At 42.1% G+C, this 22,746-nt stretch overlaps 1 protein-coding gene across 1 annotated transcript in view; it reads left to right on the top strand. All coding sequences in view use genetic code 11, as the record gives it.

Moving 5' to 3' along the window:
• Positions 1 to 1,420: 1,420 nt before the first annotated feature.
• Positions 1,421 to 22,746, top strand: part of EGR_04507 (Septin-10) — a gene marked incomplete at both ends in the record, with an annotated part of 32,278 nt that continues 10,952 nt past the window's right edge. Inside the window, 19 exons of the mRNA XM_024493756.1 lie at positions 1,421 to 1,447; positions 1,482 to 1,743; positions 1,784 to 1,865; positions 1,916 to 2,056; positions 2,095 to 2,302; positions 4,139 to 4,399; positions 5,504 to 5,629; positions 9,369 to 9,504; positions 13,692 to 13,743; positions 13,782 to 13,824; positions 14,021 to 14,048; positions 14,141 to 14,536; positions 15,074 to 15,313; positions 15,486 to 15,515; positions 18,374 to 18,507; positions 20,021 to 20,137; positions 21,392 to 21,508; positions 22,275 to 22,514; positions 22,597 to 22,660. Coding sequence (XP_024351870.1) covers positions 1,421 to 1,447; positions 1,482 to 1,743; positions 1,784 to 1,865; positions 1,916 to 2,056; positions 2,095 to 2,302; positions 4,139 to 4,399; positions 5,504 to 5,629; positions 9,369 to 9,504; positions 13,692 to 13,743; positions 13,782 to 13,824; positions 14,021 to 14,048; positions 14,141 to 14,536; positions 15,074 to 15,313; positions 15,486 to 15,515; positions 18,374 to 18,507; positions 20,021 to 20,137; positions 21,392 to 21,508; positions 22,275 to 22,514; positions 22,597 to 22,660 — 2,704 coding nt within the window. The remainder of the gene's footprint in view (positions 1,448 to 1,481; positions 1,744 to 1,783; positions 1,866 to 1,915; positions 2,057 to 2,094; positions 2,303 to 4,138; positions 4,400 to 5,503; positions 5,630 to 9,368; positions 9,505 to 13,691; positions 13,744 to 13,781; positions 13,825 to 14,020; positions 14,049 to 14,140; positions 14,537 to 15,073; positions 15,314 to 15,485; positions 15,516 to 18,373; positions 18,508 to 20,020; positions 20,138 to 21,391; positions 21,509 to 22,274; positions 22,515 to 22,596; positions 22,661 to 22,746) is intronic.

A 22,746-nucleotide genomic window follows, 5' to 3' on the forward strand; every position in this document is an offset into this window, starting at 1 on the left:
GTAACGTGAATGTGACGGTCAGAACTTAAAAGGCGGTAGAATGTAAATAGTTGACGTTGATTGGTGAAGGAATCTATCATTCAGTAGGTGGTAAACACTGGATGATTTGTAGGAGGTCTCCAATGGGGTACATAGGCATTTATTTCATATTTGGTTGGACATTGTAGGTGGGCCTTTAGGCCAATCACTAGGAGGAACATCACTTTCTTCACGTGTTCGACTATAAGCAAACCAGGTAGACAGAAACAGAGTGACAATGTATAAACAGTGTTCCTATAGGCAGTCACTGATATAGGCAATGCTCTCATTGTGGAGCTTTGTCCTCTCTTAGGGAGCAGGAAATATAGGAATTTCTGTCCTGCATTGTAATAGAATTTCCAAAGTACGTCATAATAGTTTGCATCACATGCTTTTCGGACCAAATGAAAATATGTCGACTGATATTCCTGGACCTGGCTATTTGCTGAAATTGGAAAGGGAGTAGAGTTTGTGATGAAATTTGTTGCTTTATGAAGTGCTCTGTTCAACGGGGCATGGCTATCTGGTCGAACCTAAGCATGCTAAGTTTTGTATTATGAAAAGCATTCTTTCTCCCAACCACTACCGTCTAATAGGATGAACGCCACTTGCAATTTTTCAACATACTCAAATAAGGCGGTAATTTAATATTTAATGCAACCGTGAGTTTGTTGTCCAGTCAAAAAAATCAGAGTTGATTTTAGTGCATAGTCCATAATTTTCCTGAAGGCGAAAGAAGTAATAGCACCAGTGCAGAATGTGTAATGCTGACATCAAAAAAGGTTGGAGACTGCTGGCTTTGACCGGGGGCTATGCTACGTAGGGTCTGAATAAAGGTAGAGCCTTTAATGATTGCGTATTTAACACGAGGAGCTAAAATTTGCCGAAACATTGCAGAAGTCCCGCCCATCGACTAGACTTCTGGCCGTATTACTATCATCACAATGTACATTTATATTAATAATATGTACCATTAGACACCACCTACTTTATAATGACTCCAGCGAAGACGCCTGGCACTGCATAGATTTTTAAACCATTTGATAATACTTAACTATAAGATAAAAAAAGCAACGTAAAGTTGTAAGAAAAATTCATTGAATTAGGCATTATTTGCAGGCTGTGAGTTTATTTCGAAGCAAATATTTGTGACTTGGATAATTGGTTTGATTGATTCATTTATGGTTTTTGTTGCATTTAGAAGTTATTAAAGGTGACACTACGCAAAAATTGGTAAAAATTCGATTAGAGTTGCATCATTATAAATAGGCCAGACCTTAGAACATCTGCTTCAAATTAACTAGGAGCATGGTAGAGATTGTGATGTTGTTGCTGCTGTTCCCCGTGACCTTAGACTAATTCAGTTGGGTGTTGGTCTTAGCGTAACAAAGAGACTGGCAAAATGACTGTGGATGCTCTAAAGAAGAAGGTATGACAATATTTGGCTTTCCGCACTTGTGTAGAATCCCGACTGTAGAACACTCACGCTGAATGGGCATGTGGGTTTCGTCAGTCTACCTGACCAGATTGTCGACAAGTCTATTAGCGAAGGCTTCGTATTTAATATTCTATGTGTTGGTAAGTTAGTGCAGAATTTGCTGATAGCAATAGGCGAGACTGGATTGGGAAAGTCTACTCTCATCGAAACCCTTTTTAATCAGAAGTTTGATTTTACGCCCTCCTCCCATGATTCAACAGACGTCAAGTTGAAGTCGAAGACATACGGTGAGTTTATGTCTTGGGTTTGTTATTTAGTGATATGAAGACCTAAAAGAAGGAAATGTAAGGCTGAAGCTGACTGTCAGTGAAACCTGTGGTTTTGGTGATCAAATCAATAAGGAGAACAGGTTTGTTTGTCTTTGCGTGGTAGTTTGATGTAATATGTAATCATTTATAGTGCTGACAGCGTTGTGGAGTTTTTGGATCAGCAGTACGAGAGTTACTTGCAGGAGGAGCTGAAAATCAAGCGTTCAATGCACACTTATCATGATACACGAGTTCACGTTTGTCTGTACTTCATTGCTCCAACTGGACACAGGTAAGAAGTTTGTGAGATGGTTGGGAAAATAAAATTAGCCTAAAGTCAGTGGATCTAGTGGCAATGAAGAAGTTGCAGGAGAAGGTGAATATAATCCCGATCATCGCCAAGTCGGACACCATCACAAAGGCAGAGCTGTCGAAGTTTAAGGCGAAGGTGATGTCGGAGGTGAAGGCAAATGGCATTCGTCTGTATCAATTTCCAACCGATGATGAGATGGTGAGCGAACTGAACGAGAGCACAAATGTAAGCTGTTGCTGTTGCTAGTGATATGTTGTGGGAGGCACAAAACTGCTCCTTATTGGCGAAGTATGCCTTTGGAGGTAGAAACATTGTGCGAGAGGAAAGGATTAGCACACTGGCGACTAGTTTGGAGAGTCGGAAAGCTTCGAGTGTCGCCACTAAGTGCCACAAGTATAGTTTTTTTGGTAAGATAAGTTTGAGGCTGATTGACCGGTGGGGTTTTTTAAATGCTGGCTTATGTGGTGAAAGGTGCGTGCAAAATGGAATTCTCCGAACGTTAGCTTTTAGCTTGTCAAATTAGGTGTTGGTGAGAGTTTCTGATTTTGTAGGACTCTTAAGCTAGATCTTTTGAAGGCATCATCATTGTCTTGCACTATTCAACACAGATTCATGCTTTTCGTTCGTTTGTATGGATGTTGATGCAATAGTGGTGCTTTTTTAGTACTCACTATCATTTGAGGCTAGTTTGTGTGGGATGTGTGTATAGAATTTGTTCTCCTCATTGCATTACTTATTCATAGTTTGGATAGGCCGAGCGTTTTATTCGTGCGCTTCTACACGAAAACATGCTGCAAATTTGGTTATCAAATGAGCAATTGAGGCCGTATATGCTAAATACTCGTCGTGAGGAAAATAATCATGAGCATGGGGATAAATGAAGCCGCTTAACCGGTGCCCTTTGTTCTGTTCAACCTATTCCTTGCAGTGAGCATTCCTTTTCGTGGTAGCAGTGGTGGTGGCATTCGCTGTGTTTATGCGCGTACAATTAATAGGGGAGAGTGGCTTCCGCTTGTGACTTGGATACGGACAATATTTCCCCTGTTCTCGGGGTTATTTATTACAATAAACCGACTTTGATTGCGTTTTTAATCCCAAGTCTCTCTGCGCATTTCCTTATCAAAAGTCCTGCTATTTCCCAAATTAGTTATGTACCCGTTAAAGGTGGCGATTGTGCAAGAGAAGTGTTACATCAGGATCAGTCGTTGTCTGAAAAATAGAGTGAAACTTACTTACTTCAGCCCAAAATGTGTGTCTCCTACTTATTCTTTTCATATCATTTCTTTTCGAACCCAAAGTACCGCCAAATAAAGATGAACTTGACCAGTTGGCTGTATTTTGTTCCTCCTTTTGTATCGATTTTTATTAAAGACGATAGTTTGTTGGACCTGAATGCAATGATAAGGAATCAGGTACTGACAAGGCCCAACAGTGGCGAAAGTGGTCATAGACTGGGAAGAGGGGTTAAAAGACTTGCGCCTGCCAGTTTTGGAGCACCGTTTTTGCTCGCCTGCTTGCTCCATCTTGCCACTTTACTGGAAGTGTTGTTTTCTTTTGTAATGACATTAGTGATGAAATGGGCAAATATAAGAACATTTTGAAACATTGCTGCCTTTTTTGACCTCTTCAATAAACGCTTTTTCCTCGTGTTAACAATGTTGATCTCGATAATACTTGGAACAACATTTTGTCAATAGTGTAATGTTTGGGCTATCTGGCGTGCCCCTCTCTCTGGTTGAAGATGTCGCCCTCTTCTCTGCCAGTAAATCGTGTTTGAATGCCCTGATACTGATGGTTAGCAGCAAAAGGCTCAACGGTCGATGTCCTCTAACTTCTTGGAGCCTCTGCCTTATTGAAATTGAAAATCTTTGAATAGTATCCAACTGAGGAGCATTTGATATGTGTTTTAACCAAATGGTTGCGGCGTTTAGTCAAAATGTTCGCTGATGAGCGAGAATTGAGTTTCTCGTAGGTGTGGAGGCCTGCACTGTGGAAAAATGATGCATTCTTCTTAATCGCGGTGTTCTTGCCTTACTTTCTTCACTTGTTTCCCTTTTACAGAAGATGCTGCCTTTTGCAGTGGTAGGCAGTACCGAGGAGGCCAAGGTGAATGGACGTACCCTTCGTGTACGTCAGTACCCCTGGGGCTGTGTGCAAGTAGAGAACGAGGCGCATTGCGATTTTGTGCGTTTACGTGAGATGTTATTGCGGGTAAACATGGAAGACTTGCGTGAGCGAACGCACACGGTGCACTACGAGACGTATCGAAAGCGACGTCTCTCGGAGATGGGATTTAGGGATGATGAGAAGATATCTCTGCAGGTAGACCTCTGTCTCCTTGTTTCTTCTTCTTCTTCTTCTTCTTCTTCTTCTAAATCTTTGGTTTGGCTTAAGAGAGCTGGTGCCCTTTCAGATCTAGTCGCATTACTAAGGATTTAATTATGTGGCAGATGAGTGGATGCATTTGGCTTCCTATTTGGCGTATTCGGTAATCACGTAAAGTACGTTTAGGGACACCCTAAAGGGGTTTTTCAATGAAATCACGATTGTAACACTTGATTAATTGGACTTCTTAATCTTCTGAACCCAGTGAAAATTGTTTGTGCTTTGAGATATGGAACAAAGTATGCTTTCGGCATACAGGATGTGATATAAGACCGTGTAGAAATGGAAACTGGTTGATATGATTACTTATTTTGTCTTAAAGTTATCATTTTTTCTGTCAAGAAGGTGGCTTTAAATTTATTAATGGTCTCTACTACTATGGCACCATTCCAGTGCGCTCGGGCCTGTGTGTTCCACGATACCAAACTGGTGGAAACGTGTAGAAGGCATTTTTTATGACGTGTCAGTTCGTCATTGTGGTACCTACTATTGTGCTCTCATAAATTGTCGGTCGATCCGGTTGGGTGTAATTTTGGCTTGTTTAGTTCAAGGCTCAAATTTATACATGCCTCCTTATCAAATTATGTCTAGTGTTTGGGGAAGATGTGGTAGGAGTGTTTAAAAAGTTTAAAAGGGGATTACCCAGAGAGAGGTGCATCACATTCAGGCAGCTCCTCTATTCTTGGAAAAAGAGGTCCGTGCAACCCACCATTATTCGATTTGGTTATAACATTTGCAAACTCTTTGTAACGTGAATAGTTAAGTTGAATCAGTCGCCGCACAAAGTTACTGTTTTTTGTATGCTTTTGGTTGAACACCCTTTTCTTCCTTTCGCTAAAACTTTTTTTGCTGATCTTTCAACTGAGACGCACTTCTTCCCCGAACCTGTGCAGATAATGTCTTATTTACTCAAAACTATCGTTTGGTTGCATGAGTGTTATCAGAGGGTCATTTATCTCATTCCCGCCAACAAGATTTCTGGAAAAAGGTGCAACTTTTATTAACCGTGTCACCTGTTCCCTCACATTTCGTGCTTTGCAGGAGACGTACGAGAAGCGCCGCGAGACGCAGCAGAAGGAGTTGAAGCAGAAGGAGGAGGAGATGCGTCAAATGTTTGTCCAGCGTGTGAAAGAGAAGGAACAAGTTCTCAAGGAGACTGAACGCGAGGTGAGCTACATCACTGGTGGCTAGCCAGTGCTGTTTAGTAGTACTGTAGTTCGAGTGAGGGAGTCGGTTTACTAGTGCCAGAAAAGGATTTATTCAAGTGGTGTTGATGCAAGTCTTCTTTGAGACGTTACTGAAGGTTGCCCTTTGCTTTTTTTCCAATGGATAAAAGGCGTCAGACGTCCTGTCGCGCTGCCACCAAGGCAAAGTTTAGGTTACCCCTCCAAAGGCAAGTATTCAGGTAGCTCGGCTGTGACGTCCGAGGGGCTAGGAGATTAACCGTATGGTGAGGGCTGACGCAGTTTCACGGCGCCAATGTGAGGGCCCCATCACGGGAAACTGAATGGGTTCGCATAGTTTGCTTTGCTTCAAAGCTACCGCTGGCGTTTTTTTCAGAGTTTGATCCCGTGAAATAAATCTGTTTGCAGGACAGGAATTGAGCATTTGCGATTGATTTTCCGCCAGGGTGAGGAGACTTCCAAATTCAAATGTGTTGGTGAATCTTGGAAGCTTTAATGCGGTCAGTGTTCCGTTTTTTCCGTACTTGAAATATCTCCCGAGTTATTCTGTTTTAAGCAGTCCCTACTTGTTGGGTCTGAGTTTTGCTTCTCTCCTGACCTTGGGGTCCCCTTCAACATCCATCTCTGCAGGTTCACTCATCTGTAGTCAACTTCATTCTTTCATTTGAGCATTTAAGAAGTCCACTACATCTATCCCAAATTTTATTATGCTGTTACCAATGTAGCCGTCTGAATTCTCTCTGCAGAATTGCATTTTGCTGTCGGCTAAAATAATTCATGATTAACGTGATAAGAACCTTCAATCCACCGGGGAGGAAGAATCATGAAAGTGTCTTGTCAGATGTATTCCCCTTGTCATGAATTAGCAGATGACGGTAAGCCTCGAGGGTCATCAGTTTGTTCCTCACTTCTTTCACGTACATTCCAAAAAGGTATCATGCAGTTTGGACTTTTTGTAGTGAGGATAACTTGTTAATCGAGGGAGCATACTACTGCTGGGGGTATTGCAGATGGAGTTGTTTACCGCCTTGTTTTGTTTAAGGGCGACCAATTGCAGCAGAGGTTTGTCTGGTGGACAAAACTCGAAGATGTGCGGGAAAAATATATTCAGAAATAGTCGGAAGTAAGATACTTGTAAAACATTTTTGTTCCCCAAGAGCAACAAAGTTGTCTTAGTCATCATCTGTATCCACGGTCTCCTTCCTCATTGGTACTGTTCACTGTGACTACCAAGACGGGACAGAAATCACTTGGAGTGTGTGGAAGTGCCACCAGGAGAACACAGAGGTTGAGTATTAAGTGGCGTCCTTTCCAACCCCTTGGGTGGTGTGAGATTTGGATTACATTTAAGAATAGGACTTTCTTCTGACCCATTCATAATTTCTAACTGTCCCTAACGGTATTTTGCTGCGCGCTTTTAAACTTGATCCTGCTGAGTAGGTCGTTAGATCTTAGAAGTTATTGTTGTTTGGCCTTCATTAAGCGAACAATTCCGTTTCCAGTTTACACACACACAGAGAGAGGCGCAGTACAGTTTTGTGGGTATAAATTCTTGCATGCCTAGAGGTGTGTGTGGATGGTTGTGAGTGATTCATCCGCGGATATGGTAAGTGATGCGTTTATTCACGCATCATTTAAATGCTAAGGTATGCCTCATGCATGATCTACTTTTGTAGTGTGTTTAAGAAGCGAAGGACGGGCTGGAAATCTATTGCCATCCGTTAGTGTACATCATGCAGCACCCATGTGTTTAGTAGCTTTCACGGCTTCCCTCTACCCTAGGAGATTTAGGTGTATAAATGAATTGTTTCACCACTCGTGTCTACACTTTGCAGTACATATAAATAACCGATTCCATATGATCTGCAATTTGCCGCGAGTCATCGGAATGAGCTGTATCGAAATCCACGCCGTCTTTTTCGGCCACCTGGTAGCTCAAAATCCGGTTGAAGGCAGAGTTCAAGCGACCAAAAGGTGCTTTGATCGTTTGGAAATAGCAGTGAATAATATCACGGATCACGATTTAATCGAATGCACCTAGTTTTCGAAGCTTTAATAACTCAGTAATGCCAGTACGTGCTTAAGAAACGTTAATGTTGGTGAACACTGCGTATTTACCAAGTTTGAGCCAACGGAAACCCTTTAAGTCAAATTAGGCTTTTGAAACTTGGGACATGGAACGCACTCTAGGTAGTGGAAACAGTGGCGGCCTTTCATTGTACTCCTCTGGCACATTCACGCACCCATCCCAGCGGGTTGCGGAATGGGGGAGGACAGCCGGCTTCCTAGTCACGACACCCAGTGTACGCCAAAATGTGGGAAGTGAACCTTTTCCTGAACAGTTGTCCACGACCATGGGGCCGTCAAGTTCCTGACAGAATAATCAAGGGGAGATCTCAGTGCGGAGGTGTTTCTTTTGCCAAAAAGTTCGAATAAATCGGGAAGGCTACATTGGACATTTGTGGCATTTTGATTGGGCTTGGTAAATTTGAGGTCTGTCTGAATGTGAGTTTTGAAACATCCGCCTGCCTTGGATATCCTATGTGTAAATGAGAAATACGAGGGCATCGAAGCAAACTTTTCTATGGTGCATTGACATCTCCAGCAGTCCCCCAAAAGGCAGCAACGCCTTTCCCACAGCCGACTTGCAATCCTTCCACTCCGCACCCTCCTCTACCGAGACAACGTTTAGATTCATAGGATGGGTCATTCAGGGTCATTCCCCCTTAGTAGTCTGTGGAGCGGAACCTGCAGGTGGAGCCGTTTTCTAGTAAGAACTCTATATTTTGCACGTCAGTGAAGAAATGTGTTGGGCTGCTGGTTTCCTAGGGTGCGGCAAACGCATTTGGTTCAGAAGCCTCGTTCGGGTGTCGTTTCTGCTTCTGCCACCGATTATCCCCTTTGCCTGATTTCTTTAACAATCCCTTTGCTGATAATCAGTAGTGTTTATGTCAGCGTCTGTTCGATATCTTGTTGAAGGCCCTGAGGTTCGCTCTTTGGAGATGTTTTATGGTCTTGGGACCATTGCTGCGTTGACCGGGCGAAGCCTCTGTTCCATTAACGCCTCTGATGGTGATCGATGGCTTTAGATGAAATCATTTGCAGTTGTTTCATTAGTCAACAGAACCCCTTGTAAGACGCTAGCAGCTGTTCCTTCTCCCCTCCTCACCCCTCCCGTGACTCCGGCGGTGCGCGGTTGAGGTCATCAGCACGGTAGGGAGCGCATAGGTGTAATAGCAGGCTGACAGTACGTTACGGAACTGTCGTGAAGTGTTGGCTGTTGGGAGGCCGACCAAGTTGATTTGACTGGTACACAACGCTCACCTGAAAACTGCCTTAATTCTCAGACTGAATCGAAGTGTCGTCATACTTCAGGCTGTTTAGGCTTTGACACTTGAAAGGGCTCCTTCAATCCTATTCTAGACGCTGTGACAGGCGTACCTGCATACTAAACCCTGTACCGACAATCGGTGGCATGTCGCTGAGGTGTTTTTCGGTAACTGATTGTTTAGTTAAAAAGACTACCTCGTAGGTCTCGTGGCAATTTTTTTCCTGTATTGATCCAATTTTCGAGAAAGATGAACTTCCCATGTGTTGTTCTGCTTTGAACCGTCTGAGTCCTGCAGCATTTGCCACTGTGTGCGATACTTCTGTGACATCTCAGGTTTGATTTGGAGACCTCTCGTATGCATTGCAAATACTGCTTCCTTCCTGACTTGCAGCTGCAAGCGAAGTTTGAGGCGATAAAGAAGCAACATGCAGAGGAGAGAAAGAAGTTGGAAGAGAAACGGCGCATTCTTTCCGAGGAGATGGCCGCTTTTGAGCGACGCAAACAGCTAGCGGAGCAGGCGAAACAGGGTAATCTATCCGGCGCCGCATCTGCTACCATGAAAAAGAAGAAGTGATTGTTTCCCCTCATCCCCTTCCCCCCTTTTTTTGACTGACTCCTTTTCTCTCTTGACAATCAGTTTTGGCTTCATTCACCCACTTCATTCTCTGGCATTTATTAATTCTCTCCTCCCTCCTGTTTGCGTCTGTTTTCTCTGCCTTCCATTCGTGTTGCTTCTTCTCCGTCTCTCACATTTGTTGAAATAGATGGTTTTATGTGAGTTTTGTTGATAGGTGAATGTTGTGGAAATCATTTGGGATTTCTAAACGGGTTGGATATGTGGAATTTGCGTTTGGAGGTAGTTGACCCGCTTTGGCGGTGCACTTCCTACTCTTCACTTCACTTTTGACTAACTTGACAGCCAGTTGTGTTTTCATTAGCCCACTCCGCTGTTCTCGTATGCATGACTACCCTCTTGTGTTGAAGGATTTCGGTTTCACTTTGACGACCATTGCATTCTCAGGTACTTCTCCTTGATAATTGTATACCTTCAACGGAACTACTTCCTCAGAATTCACCTTGCCGAAGTAGGGGATAGCAACTTCCATGCTTCCAACGCTTTGAGGTGACAGGATTTCATTGTGCAGCTTATTACCGCTTCAACGAAGGCTAGGAAAGCCACGGTGGAACGGCTTCCCGCCTCTTCGAGACTTTGGCCTCCGTCATTTTTTGAGAAAACGCGAGTTTATTTGGAAAGGAATTCATTTTCCTCTTATTGTTGTTTATGCACTCGTTCTACTCAGTTGTGGTTTCCATTTCCCCTTCACCATTTACAACCTCAGATTAAGCTTTACGTGTATTTCTGTTTGTTTTTCCTGTTCAAACATGATTATTCTCCCTAGTTTAGAGAGGGGATTAGATCGACACTACAAGAAGCCTGTTTAAAGTGTTTAAAAGCGGTTGATTTTTTGTCGAGAGTTACTTGGATGACGCATAAATTAGCGTTAAATCTTTTTAAATGTTCATTTATGCACAACTTGTCATGATCGCACCACCTGTCTGCTCTATTTGGCATGCGACCATGCGATCGTCCCCATTCGGAGCTTGGCGAACGCTCATCAGTGGGATACAGAGGGTATAGTTGAGCATGTGGCAGTATCATTTATCCCCGCATCCCAAATCGGCTTTTTTGTTGTCTGCAGCATGAAGTGTGAGCTCCTCCGACTGCATAAGCGGCCCTAGCTGCTTCTGAAAGCGGAGTGACCCCTACGAGTATCACCCGATAGAGATTCTTTAATGCCAAGGCCGTCAAATCGCTTTATCAGACGTTTTAGTGTGAGGAGGTGGTTCGTACCGCTTTGAGTCTACCTCATTGTAATGCTCTGTCGAAACTTCTTGGGAAGAAATTCAAGAAATTTACTCGGTTTTAAATAACAGGTATAAAAAGTATGAAACATGGGTAGTTAGGTGTCAATCCGTCAACGTGATCGCTTCCCCTTTTCCACTCAATCTGAACCCGTACTCATCCATTGTCAGTGGAATGAAATGGATGTAATTCCAGCTGGATTATCTTGTGGAATAGGACTGATTCGGCGCCAAGACTGTAAAATTTCCTCATTTGATTTGTTACGCAGTAAGGGGAGATGTGGCAGACATAGTTTAATTACATCAGATCTGGTGGCAATCGAAAGGTTGATACATTACATTCAAGACGATTCCTAATTTATCCCCCTCTTTAGCAACTAAGGTGTTAGGACCTTGAGAGTCAGCTTGATTCTAACCAAACTATCTTTGTTTCGCATATTTAAATGCAGATCTAGTAATAGAATGAAGCCAAAATTGTTTCCCGGGTGAGGGGAAATCACCCATTTCTCCTGCGATATTGCCTTGGAGGTGTGCGAGAATAGCTTCCTTCAAGAGGCTCCAGGATTAGTCAGCCTTTCAAAAGTGTTAACATTACATTTCTTCCACCTACGTTTGTAGTTTATGTTTTGCTGGTTGAATAACTGGCTGCCTTACCAGCCATTCCCACTCCGACCCACCCATCCATGACACGCAACAGCTGAATCACAAAAGAGCGGGTCAATTTTTTTCCCTTCTAGAGCGATCACGACGTAAAACCAAAATTTGTGTGCTCATGCGGCATTGAAAAGGAGTTTCAGATCGTAGTGGTGCCTGTTTAGGAGGCCTTCTCCTATTATTTGCTTCGCTTCACCAGTGGTTGCCTGATACCTTTCAAAGTGTCTAAGTTACTTCACTGCGCGCACGGACATTCAAATTTTGTTTCATTCCGAAAATCCTCCTTGCATTTCATTATCATTATCACCCATAAATCATAGAACTTCTTGAGGATGATACACCGCTGTCACGTCGAGTCATCTTGCCACACCAGGGAGGTATGGTGGATCAAGCGTTCTTGCTGCGCAGTTGAGGCTCTTGTTTATGCAAATCACCCGACATAGTGGTCGAAGTTAGGGTTGAGGACTTCTGCCTCGATGCCACTTAGAAAACTGCACATGTAAACTCGACTGCGATCCCACCTCGTATCATTGTGACGATTGGTAAAATTCTGTAGAGGGTGAGTCAATTTATCCCAACTTTTCATATCTAGTCTGCAAATGTGTTACCAGGTGACAAAGAAAAATTAATGCCGTTGCTTCTTCCGCCACTTTGACGAACGGTGTTAAAATGGAACTCCCACATGTTCTATTTTCGAAATTCAGAATCATCGGGAATTAGATTAAAATTGAATATCTAGACCGAACTTTCGGGCTCTGCGTTTATACAGGAATTAGTAATGTTCCAGGAGTCACTTATTTCTGTGAAGGTCTTTTGTTTAAGGACCCAAATTTATGCTTCCACTCAGCATAAAATTAGTCTCTAGAATAAAGGAATACACAAATGAAATTCGTTAGTTGGTTTTACGTATACCCGACATACAGAAGGGACTCCAAGGCCAGCCCATTAGGCAAGGCCCAATGGCGGTCAACCATGGTGACCTATTTACCAAAGCCGAGAAGTAACCACCCAGAGCATTACATGTGTATTTTACTCTAATGCAATACAATAGTGGTTTTTCCCTCGGTATTAGTGGGGCGCCATTTGTGTACTTTGAATTAGCCCTGGCCTTTCAGGCCATGCAATAGCCCAGACACCTTCTCTGCGCTGAATATGTATTCTGCCCAAGTATTTTGTCTTCGTTCGTCTCTAGGGAGTCTTGGGACGCTACACTAATGTAGCGTCCCGAGACTCCCTGAAGACGAAAGAAGACAAAATACTCGGGCAGAATATATATATTCAGCATGGAGAAGGTGTCTGGGCTATTGGCATGGCCCAAAAGGCCAGCCCACCCAGCGAGGTACAAGGGGGCTAATTCGAAGTACAAAAGTGGCGCCTCACCAGAACCGAGGGATAAACCACTATCGTATTACACTAACATTATGCATCCTCTCGTCTTCAAAACGGTGACCAAGTACACATAACTCTAGTGGTAGGAAGTGGTCAATTTAAAAAAGCGCTTCGTACGACATTGGCTAAAATTACTAAATGCAGCGCATTCGCTCATAATGTGGCATTATAAAATCATCAAAATATCAGCGAAGTTGAAAGAGCACGGAAGAAAATGGAAGGATTAATATAAATGGTCAAGCCGACGCCATATAACTGACTTTACAAAAGCAAATTCCGTTAAACAAGTTAATGCATGAGTGTAAGACTCGCCGTTTTATCAAATGGACGGTAATTAGAAACGAATTCGACAGACTGTCAAAAATAGAGCTGATAACTCAACTAAGCCATTTCAAAGCTTAATGTGTATTTCCATGTTTTTTTGACAATAAAAGGCAGAGCTAAATTTTTGTAGACTGCAAGAATTTTTAAAACGATCTCCATTTTCCTTTCAAATTTGCTATATCAATGGGCTAAAAATGATTTTTTGCACCACGTTTAACTTTGTTCAATAAAACGTATTAGAATTAACAATGATAAACGTAAATCAGCTTTGCTTTGTTTTTTGCTTTTAGGCTTTATAGGTCTTTGTTTAAGTTTATCGAGTTCAATGATAAATCGACCTCAATATTTCAGTTTCTTATTAGTCGCCGCCTTTCGACTGGGTCCAGTTGCCTAAAGAGTGGGCTCCACTATGCGCGGCGGGTTTTTTCTTTCTTTGGTTTTTTTATCTCTGTGTACGTTTTGGTCTCTTCCATTATTGCTTTAGACGTCCTCCTTTCTAATGTTTCATGTGAACCTCACTATCCTCAGGGTTTAATGTAAGTGAGATACTTCTAAAAATATGGTATTTTGTTAGTCTGGATGATGTTGACGTACCTTTGGGCAGCAATGAATTTGACGTAAGTTTGGGCTTCAATTGCTGTAAATATTTTTGGTACTGCTAAACACAATTTCTTCAATTTGGTGGATGCATCTTGTGACGTTTTTATCCAAGAGCCAGCTCAATTTTAGTTGGATTTCTATGGTTAAGGTTGTTTTCCGTGCTATGGTATGATGACAAGAACTCTGTGTTTATTGGGTTGCAATTATTTTTAGAAGGAAAGCGAAGAAGGCGATTTTAGATGTGAGTTCTTTTGCTTTAGTGTTTTATGGTAACTCTTATCCACGTTATACGTCTTTAAAATTCTAATCGTAATCCCTCCTACGTTGTAACAGTGGGCGAGAGGAATTTACTTGAAGTGAAGAAAAAAATCCCACCAAAATCGACTCAAAAACAACCTGCAAATGCCGCACCGTCTACTCCCAAACCAAAGTTTCCTACGAAATCAACACCTAAGCCCAGAAAACCGGAAGTGAGGAAGCCGCAGAAATTAAATCCAGTTCATCTGAAACGGTCTCCAGTGCCTGTGGCGCACAAGCAAGTGAAAGTTAATCCACTGGTGGACAAAAATAGTAGCAGGAAATGGGTGCCTACTTACGAGGATCACGACTGCGATGGGATTCCTGACGACCAAGATGATGATGTTGATAATGACGGACTGCTGGATCGAACGCAAGACTCTGATTGGGATGGTCTTCTCAACCATATTGACGATGATGATGACAACGATGGTGGGTCTGGACTAATTCATTAAATATTTTATTTACTCGGAAAGTTTTTCTGTCTCTAAGCCTTTTTTACTGTTATTTGTATGAAGTAGGTATAGTTAATAGAAAAGCTTAAATCTTTTGATGAAATCTTGAGCTTGTATTAAGCCAATAAAGAGGGAGTAAAATTAAGTCTGTCACAAATGCTCTGCAACTGAATAACTGCCTTTTTGGATTATGTAATTTTTAAGATTTCGAATAAATGACATAAAATTGGGGAGAAACATCAAAACTTTACAAGTGGGGACGTTTAACAAGGGGCTGTTTTGGATTTTGCATATTAAACGCGTTGGAACTCTAGGAGGTCTGGCTCACTTCAAATCACTCAGCAATCCTGTCATTGTTGACACTGTTTTACGATGGTGGAATATCCGAAATTCACTGATACCTTCATGTACCCATTTGGCTGGTTTGGCATTATCCAGCTCCAGAAATGCAGTTTTAGTTATTAATCTTCCTGGGAACCAGATGATTTGTAGTCTTTAATCCTTTCCACAACAGGAATTCCTGACAAGGAAGATGAAGATGCCAACGGCGATGGAATCCCCGACTGCCGTCTCGACACCACGGATCACAAGTTGAAGTTGCGCTACGGAAACAAAAAGAAGGTCCTAGACACCGACATGGATGGTATTCCAGACGACGTAGATCTGGATGACGACAACAACGGAATCCCCGATATGCTGGAGGACAGAAATGGCGATCAGATTCCCGATTTCCTCGAACCCGTCATCGACGAATGTATGTTCTCTTTTACCCTGCATGCAAATCCCCTATAGTTATCTCCTCTCAAGAATCATCCTTGATGCTTATTAAACTTAGCGATTTACATTATTTGTCCATTCCATCACGCATCCACTCGCCCATCCACTCATACATTCACACATGCCTGCAATGGTTCACACTTTTACAGATTTGAAATGTGAACACGGAAAGACGTGCAGTAAGTTATACCCATGTCTGGCTGTCTGTCTTTCTCTCTGTCTCTGCGTCTAAATGTCAAGCTAGGCATCTTAGAAGCATGACTCGACTAACGATTTCCTTGAGAAGTTGTTGTGGTCTTTTGTAATCGTCGAAAGAGTATGCATGTTCCAGAAGTCCACGCAGACACGATCTTTAGCTTTGGCTTTCCACTGCATGGACGTGACTATTGTCTGTGCGCTACTTTGTCCTAACGATTGGTGAACTATTTAAACTAGTGCGACAACTTTTCCTCACTAAAGGCTAAAATTCATTGCACGTTCTCTGTGTGAATATTCGCAAATGTCTATTTTTATTTGGTCAAGTTGTGAATTTCTGCATAAGCAAATCAGAGTTTGGATACCATTATCAGCTATCGATGAATTAAGCTAGCCCTATTAAATTACTTTATCTATTTTAATTAGTCGAGTGCTGTTTTTTGACCTGTCAACTCCCCGTGTGTGCATAAAAATGAATCGTGCTCCGTTTTTTTGTTCCTTGCAAATTCCCTGTACCCAAAGATGATAAGGTTGTCGTAGTAGCTAGAGCTCCACCAATCTGAAAACTGGAATCTTCAACGTTAAAACCTCTCTTGACATGCTGGATAAGGTGGGGTGTCGAGCATCAGAATGGTTACTTACACTAATAAATCGTATAGGATTTTTCTCGGAGCTATCGTCTCATCAAAAATTTACAATTCCTCAAACCAACTCCGATTATGAAGAATTGAAAAAGGAATATGGGGTACCTCTGGGCTTTCAAAAACGCGGTGTTATCACTTCAGCCTGCCTCTAAGCAATAAGTTCGGGTATTCTACCACTTGGAGCATGAACATACGGCTTCACCCAGTCACCTTTATTTATCTTCCAAAATTCGAAAAAAAGTCCCCCCTCAAAAAGTGCTCCATAATTTTGATTTAAAGTAGTCAATTTTAGCCATCTATTGAAGCATGCAGAACTCTAAGGTGCTACCTTTCCTCTCTCCTGTGGCATCACGAGGTAGTAAATTTGGCCAATTCCACTTGACCACTTTGTCGGCGTTGTCGTCGACGCCACCGTATTGAACGCGCTACATCAGATCACGCAAAACATCAGTTATTTTGTTTTCCCTGTGCACCTCTCCCATTGGTCAGTTGGTGTGGCCCTGGTCCCTATCGATTTTTTGCTCCCCTGGCTAACGGCCAATTAGCGCAGTGTGTCCCCCTGTGTGTGCGCGTACGTGTGCGTACGGGCTAATTACTGCCGCTGCATCCGCGTGCCACGTGCACATGGCTTCCAATGCCATCTTAGATGCAAAATAGAAGGTAGCTTCTGGCGGAAACTGCGTATCACCGGCTCCATGCCATCATCAAGGAGATGAGAATGGTTAACTTATGGGGGGGGGGGGAGGGCGTAGAGGAGAAAGCTCTTCCTATAGTCCATAAGTAAAACTTGTCGATTTTGGAAAGGAGTTGATTTGTGTCAATCATCAGAATACTGCTTCTACTTTTATTCCTAGGATTTGGTGTCGCTTTGATTTTACCATTATTTTGAAAAAAAGATAGTAAAAGACCATCGAAACTGATGCTCTTTTCATCGTCTAGGAAAAGTAGTTCAATTTTTCTTTGTCCATCTTCAAACTTATAAATGTTAATCAATGCTAGTAAAAAAATTCACTTGACGGAGCGATGTGCATCCTAAACTCAATTTACTTTTTCTGATAATGTTCTCATTTTATCAATTTGACCATTACAACTGCTTTTCGCCCCGATAACTCGAAACTTAAAGCAGTAGGATTTTTTTTGTTTCACCAAAGACGATTCCCGAATTCCTGCCTCAATTTGGCGCCTATCCTACTTAGAGCATGTAATATGTTATTATTCAGGCCACTACATTCAAAGCGAATGACAGGGTCGATTGTGTGTACATTCTTTTAATCGCTTTTACCGTGGGCGCATTGTCCCCTCAATATGCAAAACATCCGTAATGTATCCCCTCTCTGTCGCTCTTTTTGATTGGGTGGTTCAAGTTCACCCCTTGGATTGGGTCTGTTCCCACATAGTTTCCGTTCAAACTTCATCCATGTTTGTTACAAAAATAGGTTTCACCTGTTCAACCCACTTTAACTTTCGGTTCGCTAAAATGTGTGTGCCTTTTTATCGTTTAAATAAAAAAAATAGGAAAAGTCGTTTGAATGCATTTGCACATCCCAACATTGCAAAACGCATACTTAATTTGAATGAAGAAGCGACAAATACTGACCTAGGCCATGCCAATCTTTTGCAGTCATAGATGCCAAATTCTTTACTTTACAGTAATCGCTTATCACGTTGCTGTCTGGTTCTTTTCTTCTCTTCGTACTCTTCATGGCAGGGATACTTTTAAATCCTCCTATCTGTGAATAGCTTTTTACGGTTTTCCTTCATCAGTGCTAATTCTCCTGGGTGAAGTTTCGAAGAACTTTTACATTTCTCATGGAATGTGGCACGTCTCACCTCGATGTCTATCATCTTTTCGTCATCTTTTTGCTGGTTTTTAATCATGAACGAAAACTTTTGCCACGTATGAATGTGTCTTTCGAAGACCCTCGTCTAGAACTGTGAGCTGTGAGGTCCAATACACCTACTCGTGTTCAACCAATCAGCATGCCCCCTCCAATTCTCTTTGTTAACAAACTTAAAGCGATTGACTAATTTTGGCCTCCTGCCTCCCTACTTCCCTCTATTTTTTTCTTTTTGTGAATTCAACCCAATGCATTGATGATTCGTAGCCAAAAAATCGCATGGATTCCATGTTCAAGCCTAAAAAGTGGGTAATTTAACGTCAATTTAAGTACCACCTCAAGATGGTTTTTCCTTTATAGTAAGAACTTTAGACGATGTGGTGCGATTGAACAAGATGATGGCTGCTGTTGGTTGGAGTGATCGTGACTGCGATGGGATTCCCGATCACCTAGATCCAGACGATGACAACGATGGATATTTCGACAAGAAACAGGTGGGCAAAAACGACTAAAATTTTTTTCTCTGAAAATGCCTTTAATTACCCCCGACGTAATGTTAACCAATTCGAAATTGAGGTCATTTCCTTTCGAACAATGATTGGTAGGTATTTTTTATGACATCTTGGTGCTTCGTGAAGTCTCCCTATGGCTAAATACCGGCATTGCGGAGCTACCACACGTCAAATGTTTATCTGCAGAAGTTTTGTGGGACAGAAATGAAAATTATGCTCGATTTAATTACTGCGACACAGCTTCTTTTCCTAGGTAAAATTAGGAATGAAAGTCGTCCACGAAGACGTAATAAGATGCGTATCAGGTTTCTTCATAAGGTGGACTACATCTGGCTAGGAGTCGCTACAAGGGGAGAGAGCGAGTCTGTTATTTCAGTCGCTTTTAGTTAAGGTGTCTTCAATCCGCGATATAAGTAACTGCCTCAACCTTTATCAGTGGAGCACTACCACGGTAACGTGTGGCTATGAAACCTACTCCCCCATCCATATCTGTCACTGTAATGCCTCAAGTCATCAGTATTCGATAAGATTGACTTAGAGTCTGCGTGTGTGGCGGCAGGAACGTGGCGATCCCAGAGACCGCGTAGTATACACAGCTTTGCTTTCATCATACACATTTTCTTAATAGGTTCCGTCAAGATACTTTTTTTGACGAACTTGATGGACTCCAAAATCCCGTTTTATTTAAGCTCTCGAGTGGCGTTTAAGTGGGTAACCTTTCCTGTCAAATAGTTGGTAGAAAAGGGAGCGTGTCAAATGAGCTTGTTGACAGGTCGTTTGTGACCTGGTCTGGGCAATTGCCTCGTGCTTCCCGTGACCCGAACTGCGAGCTTCACTTAGATACGTAGTTAGGCCAGTGGTTTAGTAATTTGCATTTTAGTTTTGGTGGACTTTCAAGTTATCATTCGGATGTGGAGGGCAAGTAGTGCAATTCAGCGAAGCGTAATACTTTTAATTCTTCTTGGTAGTATTTTGCACTACTAAGCAATCAATTTCGGGTTAGAATTGCGACGTGATACAGTTTGCTTACTTTTTTTCCCTGCAAAAGAAGGGAATTACTGTGCGACGTGTAAAATCAAATTGTGGAGCAATCAGTAGGGAAATAGAGTGGCAAGTATGTATATATTTTTTTATTTGTTATTCATAAACTGCCTAACAACTTATTTACCAGAGTTGGGGAGTACGATTTTCCACCGTATCAGATTTTTCGAGTCCTTCGAGAATCAGGTTTTTTACTGTTGCATAGACGAAAAAAGGGAAGGTCATTCAAGGAGGCAGCGGAATTCCATTTCATTCGCATAACATTTAATCTGAATGTCAGGTCGGCGTTCACACACACACACACACGCACACACACACACAGAATAAACCGATGGTCAAAATTAGCGAGTTGATGGCCCTATACAAACAAACGTATTTCCCTAAATATCTAAATGCTGCTGAGTGATGCAAGGTTTGAAGGATTTGCCTCCCTTGAATGCATTAAATTTTCCAGGACAGTGACCGTGATGGCATCCTCAATGAATACGACGACGATGATGACAATGATGGAATTCCCGATATTGAAGATTTGGATGCAAACGGGGACGGTATTCCAGACTGCGTTATTCAGGTATTTTTTTCTGTCTTGTTGTGGAAAATGCCATTCAGTTCTTTGGTATATTTTGCCAAAGCCACTTAGTTCTAACCTTTAGATTTATATGCCAGTTTTCTTATGATCTACCACTTTCCTCTTAATTCGAATTTACCCTCTCAGCGAGGCTCGGGGAGCTCTTCATCTAAGCTACTGCGCAGAACGTTTGAGAGAGGGTGCAGAACTGAACGAGTAGAAATGGTCTAGACAGTACATTGCATTTAGGAAGATCTATTTTTGATCAGTCGTAATCCTTAGTCCCTATCACTCACTGATTTCGTTCAGTCATGATTAGCACGCATAATGATGGAAAGTCGGATGGCAAGGAAGGGGTAGAAGTCGAAGAAGCAGCTGAGTAATGGTTGATGACCGTAGGTTTTGAAGGCTACTACAAAACCGATTCCTTGTGAAGAGAAATCGTTTAACTAATGAGTGTGCCAACATCTCGTTAATTCTCACCGAACAATTCATCCACCACAGGCTTCTAAGGCGTGTGGCACTTCGTTCCCCCAACCCTGCTTATTTTGTGCATGCATATGTTTGGTTCTATGCTGAATGTTAAACAGCAATTGTGGTTGAGATTATTCCGTCTACTAGGTACAGTACGCCTGGAAGGTGCGTAGAAAGGGCTTCTTTCTCTTCTTTGAAAGGGATGAGGACAAAACTGAGCTGTGAAAAGATAGATACAGTCTCATTCTTCCTCTTCGTACTCCTCTAATAATGTTTTTCCTGACCTCAAGCATTATTTATTACCTTTTTTGCCTTAGTGATAGACTGTCATACGATTGCGCTCAAAGGAGAATAGACAGTTGAGAAATAAAACTGGGGCCCAATCAAAGATGTGTTGGGTTGGTCCTTTTCTGCATACCCAGAGACTACATTGTTGAGCTTTTCATCCTACTTCTGTCTTGTTAAAAAAGGTTTGCAGATTTTAATAGTGGCTCTTTAAAAAGCAAAATATTTAACGAGGATTTCTGTACTTACCTATTTCTCGTGGCAAGGAGGGGAAAAGCACGGATTTATTTATTTGCTTCTTGGCTACCTCGCTGAAAAAAGCAAATACTTTTTTTTCGGTAATATCAGAAATGATCTGGAAGAGCTCATCGGTTATTTCATGGGGTGTGCGAAAGTGGAGCGTATTGGCATTCCAGGGATTTTAGTGTACGAGGGGAATGGAGAAAGTTAAACGCAGCGCCGTTGACTGGGATTTAAGTAGTATTTTGTGGACTTTAGGATTCTGATGGGGATGGAATTCCTGATCACATTGATACCGACGATGACAACGATGGTATCCCAGATCTCAAAGATCCAAATCACAAATTCTTCAACTTCTTCCGTGACAGTGACAATGTAAGTCTGTTTAACTTCTACAAGCACTTCATTCATTCTGGATTTGTTTCATTTTTCTGTGCAGTAAAATGAGCCATTTCTGTAGTGCTTTGCATTTTCCTCGAAATCTTGATAAACTGGGGGAGTGTGGAAGTTGATGCATTGCTGGCATAATGAAAACCTGGGAGGTTATTAGGGTGGCCCAGAACTGAAAACGTGGAGTGGAAGTTCAATTTGTCAAGGCCAAAATAACCACAGCGATTCAACAAAATGTCAATTTATTATAATTCTCAGATAATATCTATCGAGTTCCAGCTTTGTCAGATCGTTAACTATATATTAAATTGGTTCGTTTAAAATTCATCGGGTACTGTAATTTTTTTCTTTCACCATCATGTAACTCGACTGTACTTCCCCGAGTTGTAACAAGCCGAGACAGTTTGGGAGAGCATTTACTTTTAAATTACCGAAGGTTTGAGAAACTATAGGCTTTGTCGCCTAGTAGAGGTACAATTTAGCGGGACTGAGGAGCCCTCAGAGTCGAACTCACAAGTAAACAAAGTGCCAAGTCACTGCAAGTTGTATGTGGAAGCTCAGTACTGATGTCAGGTTTGTTCATCGGTTGATAGTTGATTAGAAAGCCAAATGGAGTACTTGAAGATCGAAGAATGGTCTCATGGTCGTCTCTGCGTTTTAGCCGTAGCCCTCTAGGCCACCAGCCATTGAAAGGACGGACTTCTAACTAAATGGGATGGAAAATACTCTACGGTCTTTTAATTGATTTTAGGACGGAATTCCGGATATTCTCGACCGTGACGATGACAATGATGGAATCCCCGATCATCTTGACAGTGATGGAGTTAGGGGCCTTGGGATTGACTCCGATGGCGACGGATTCCCAGATGCTATTGATGATGATATGAACGACGATGGCATTCCTGACCACCTACAGGATCACGACTGCGATGGTATTCCAGATATCATTGATCCTGACGATGATAATGATGGGTACTTTGACAATAAACAGGTGAATATGGGTCTTAGTGGTGGAAATGAAGTGACTCTATAGTCGAGGCGAATTAATTAGTACTATTCGTATGCGCCTTTAGGATAGTGATAATGACGGAATCCTCAACGAATGGGATGATGACGATGACAATGATGGCATCCCTGGTGAGTCATTCCGGGCTTTTGATATTTTTTCTGTGAGTAAATGGAAAGTAAATCAAAAGGAATGTGAGTCGTGAAATTTGGGGATT

Source organism: Echinococcus granulosus (genome assembly GCF_000524195.1).
Source record: "Echinococcus granulosus chromosome Unknown EG_S00028, whole genome shotgun sequence".
Taxonomy (NCBI): Eukaryota; Metazoa; Platyhelminthes; class Cestoda; order Cyclophyllidea; family Taeniidae; genus Echinococcus; species Echinococcus granulosus.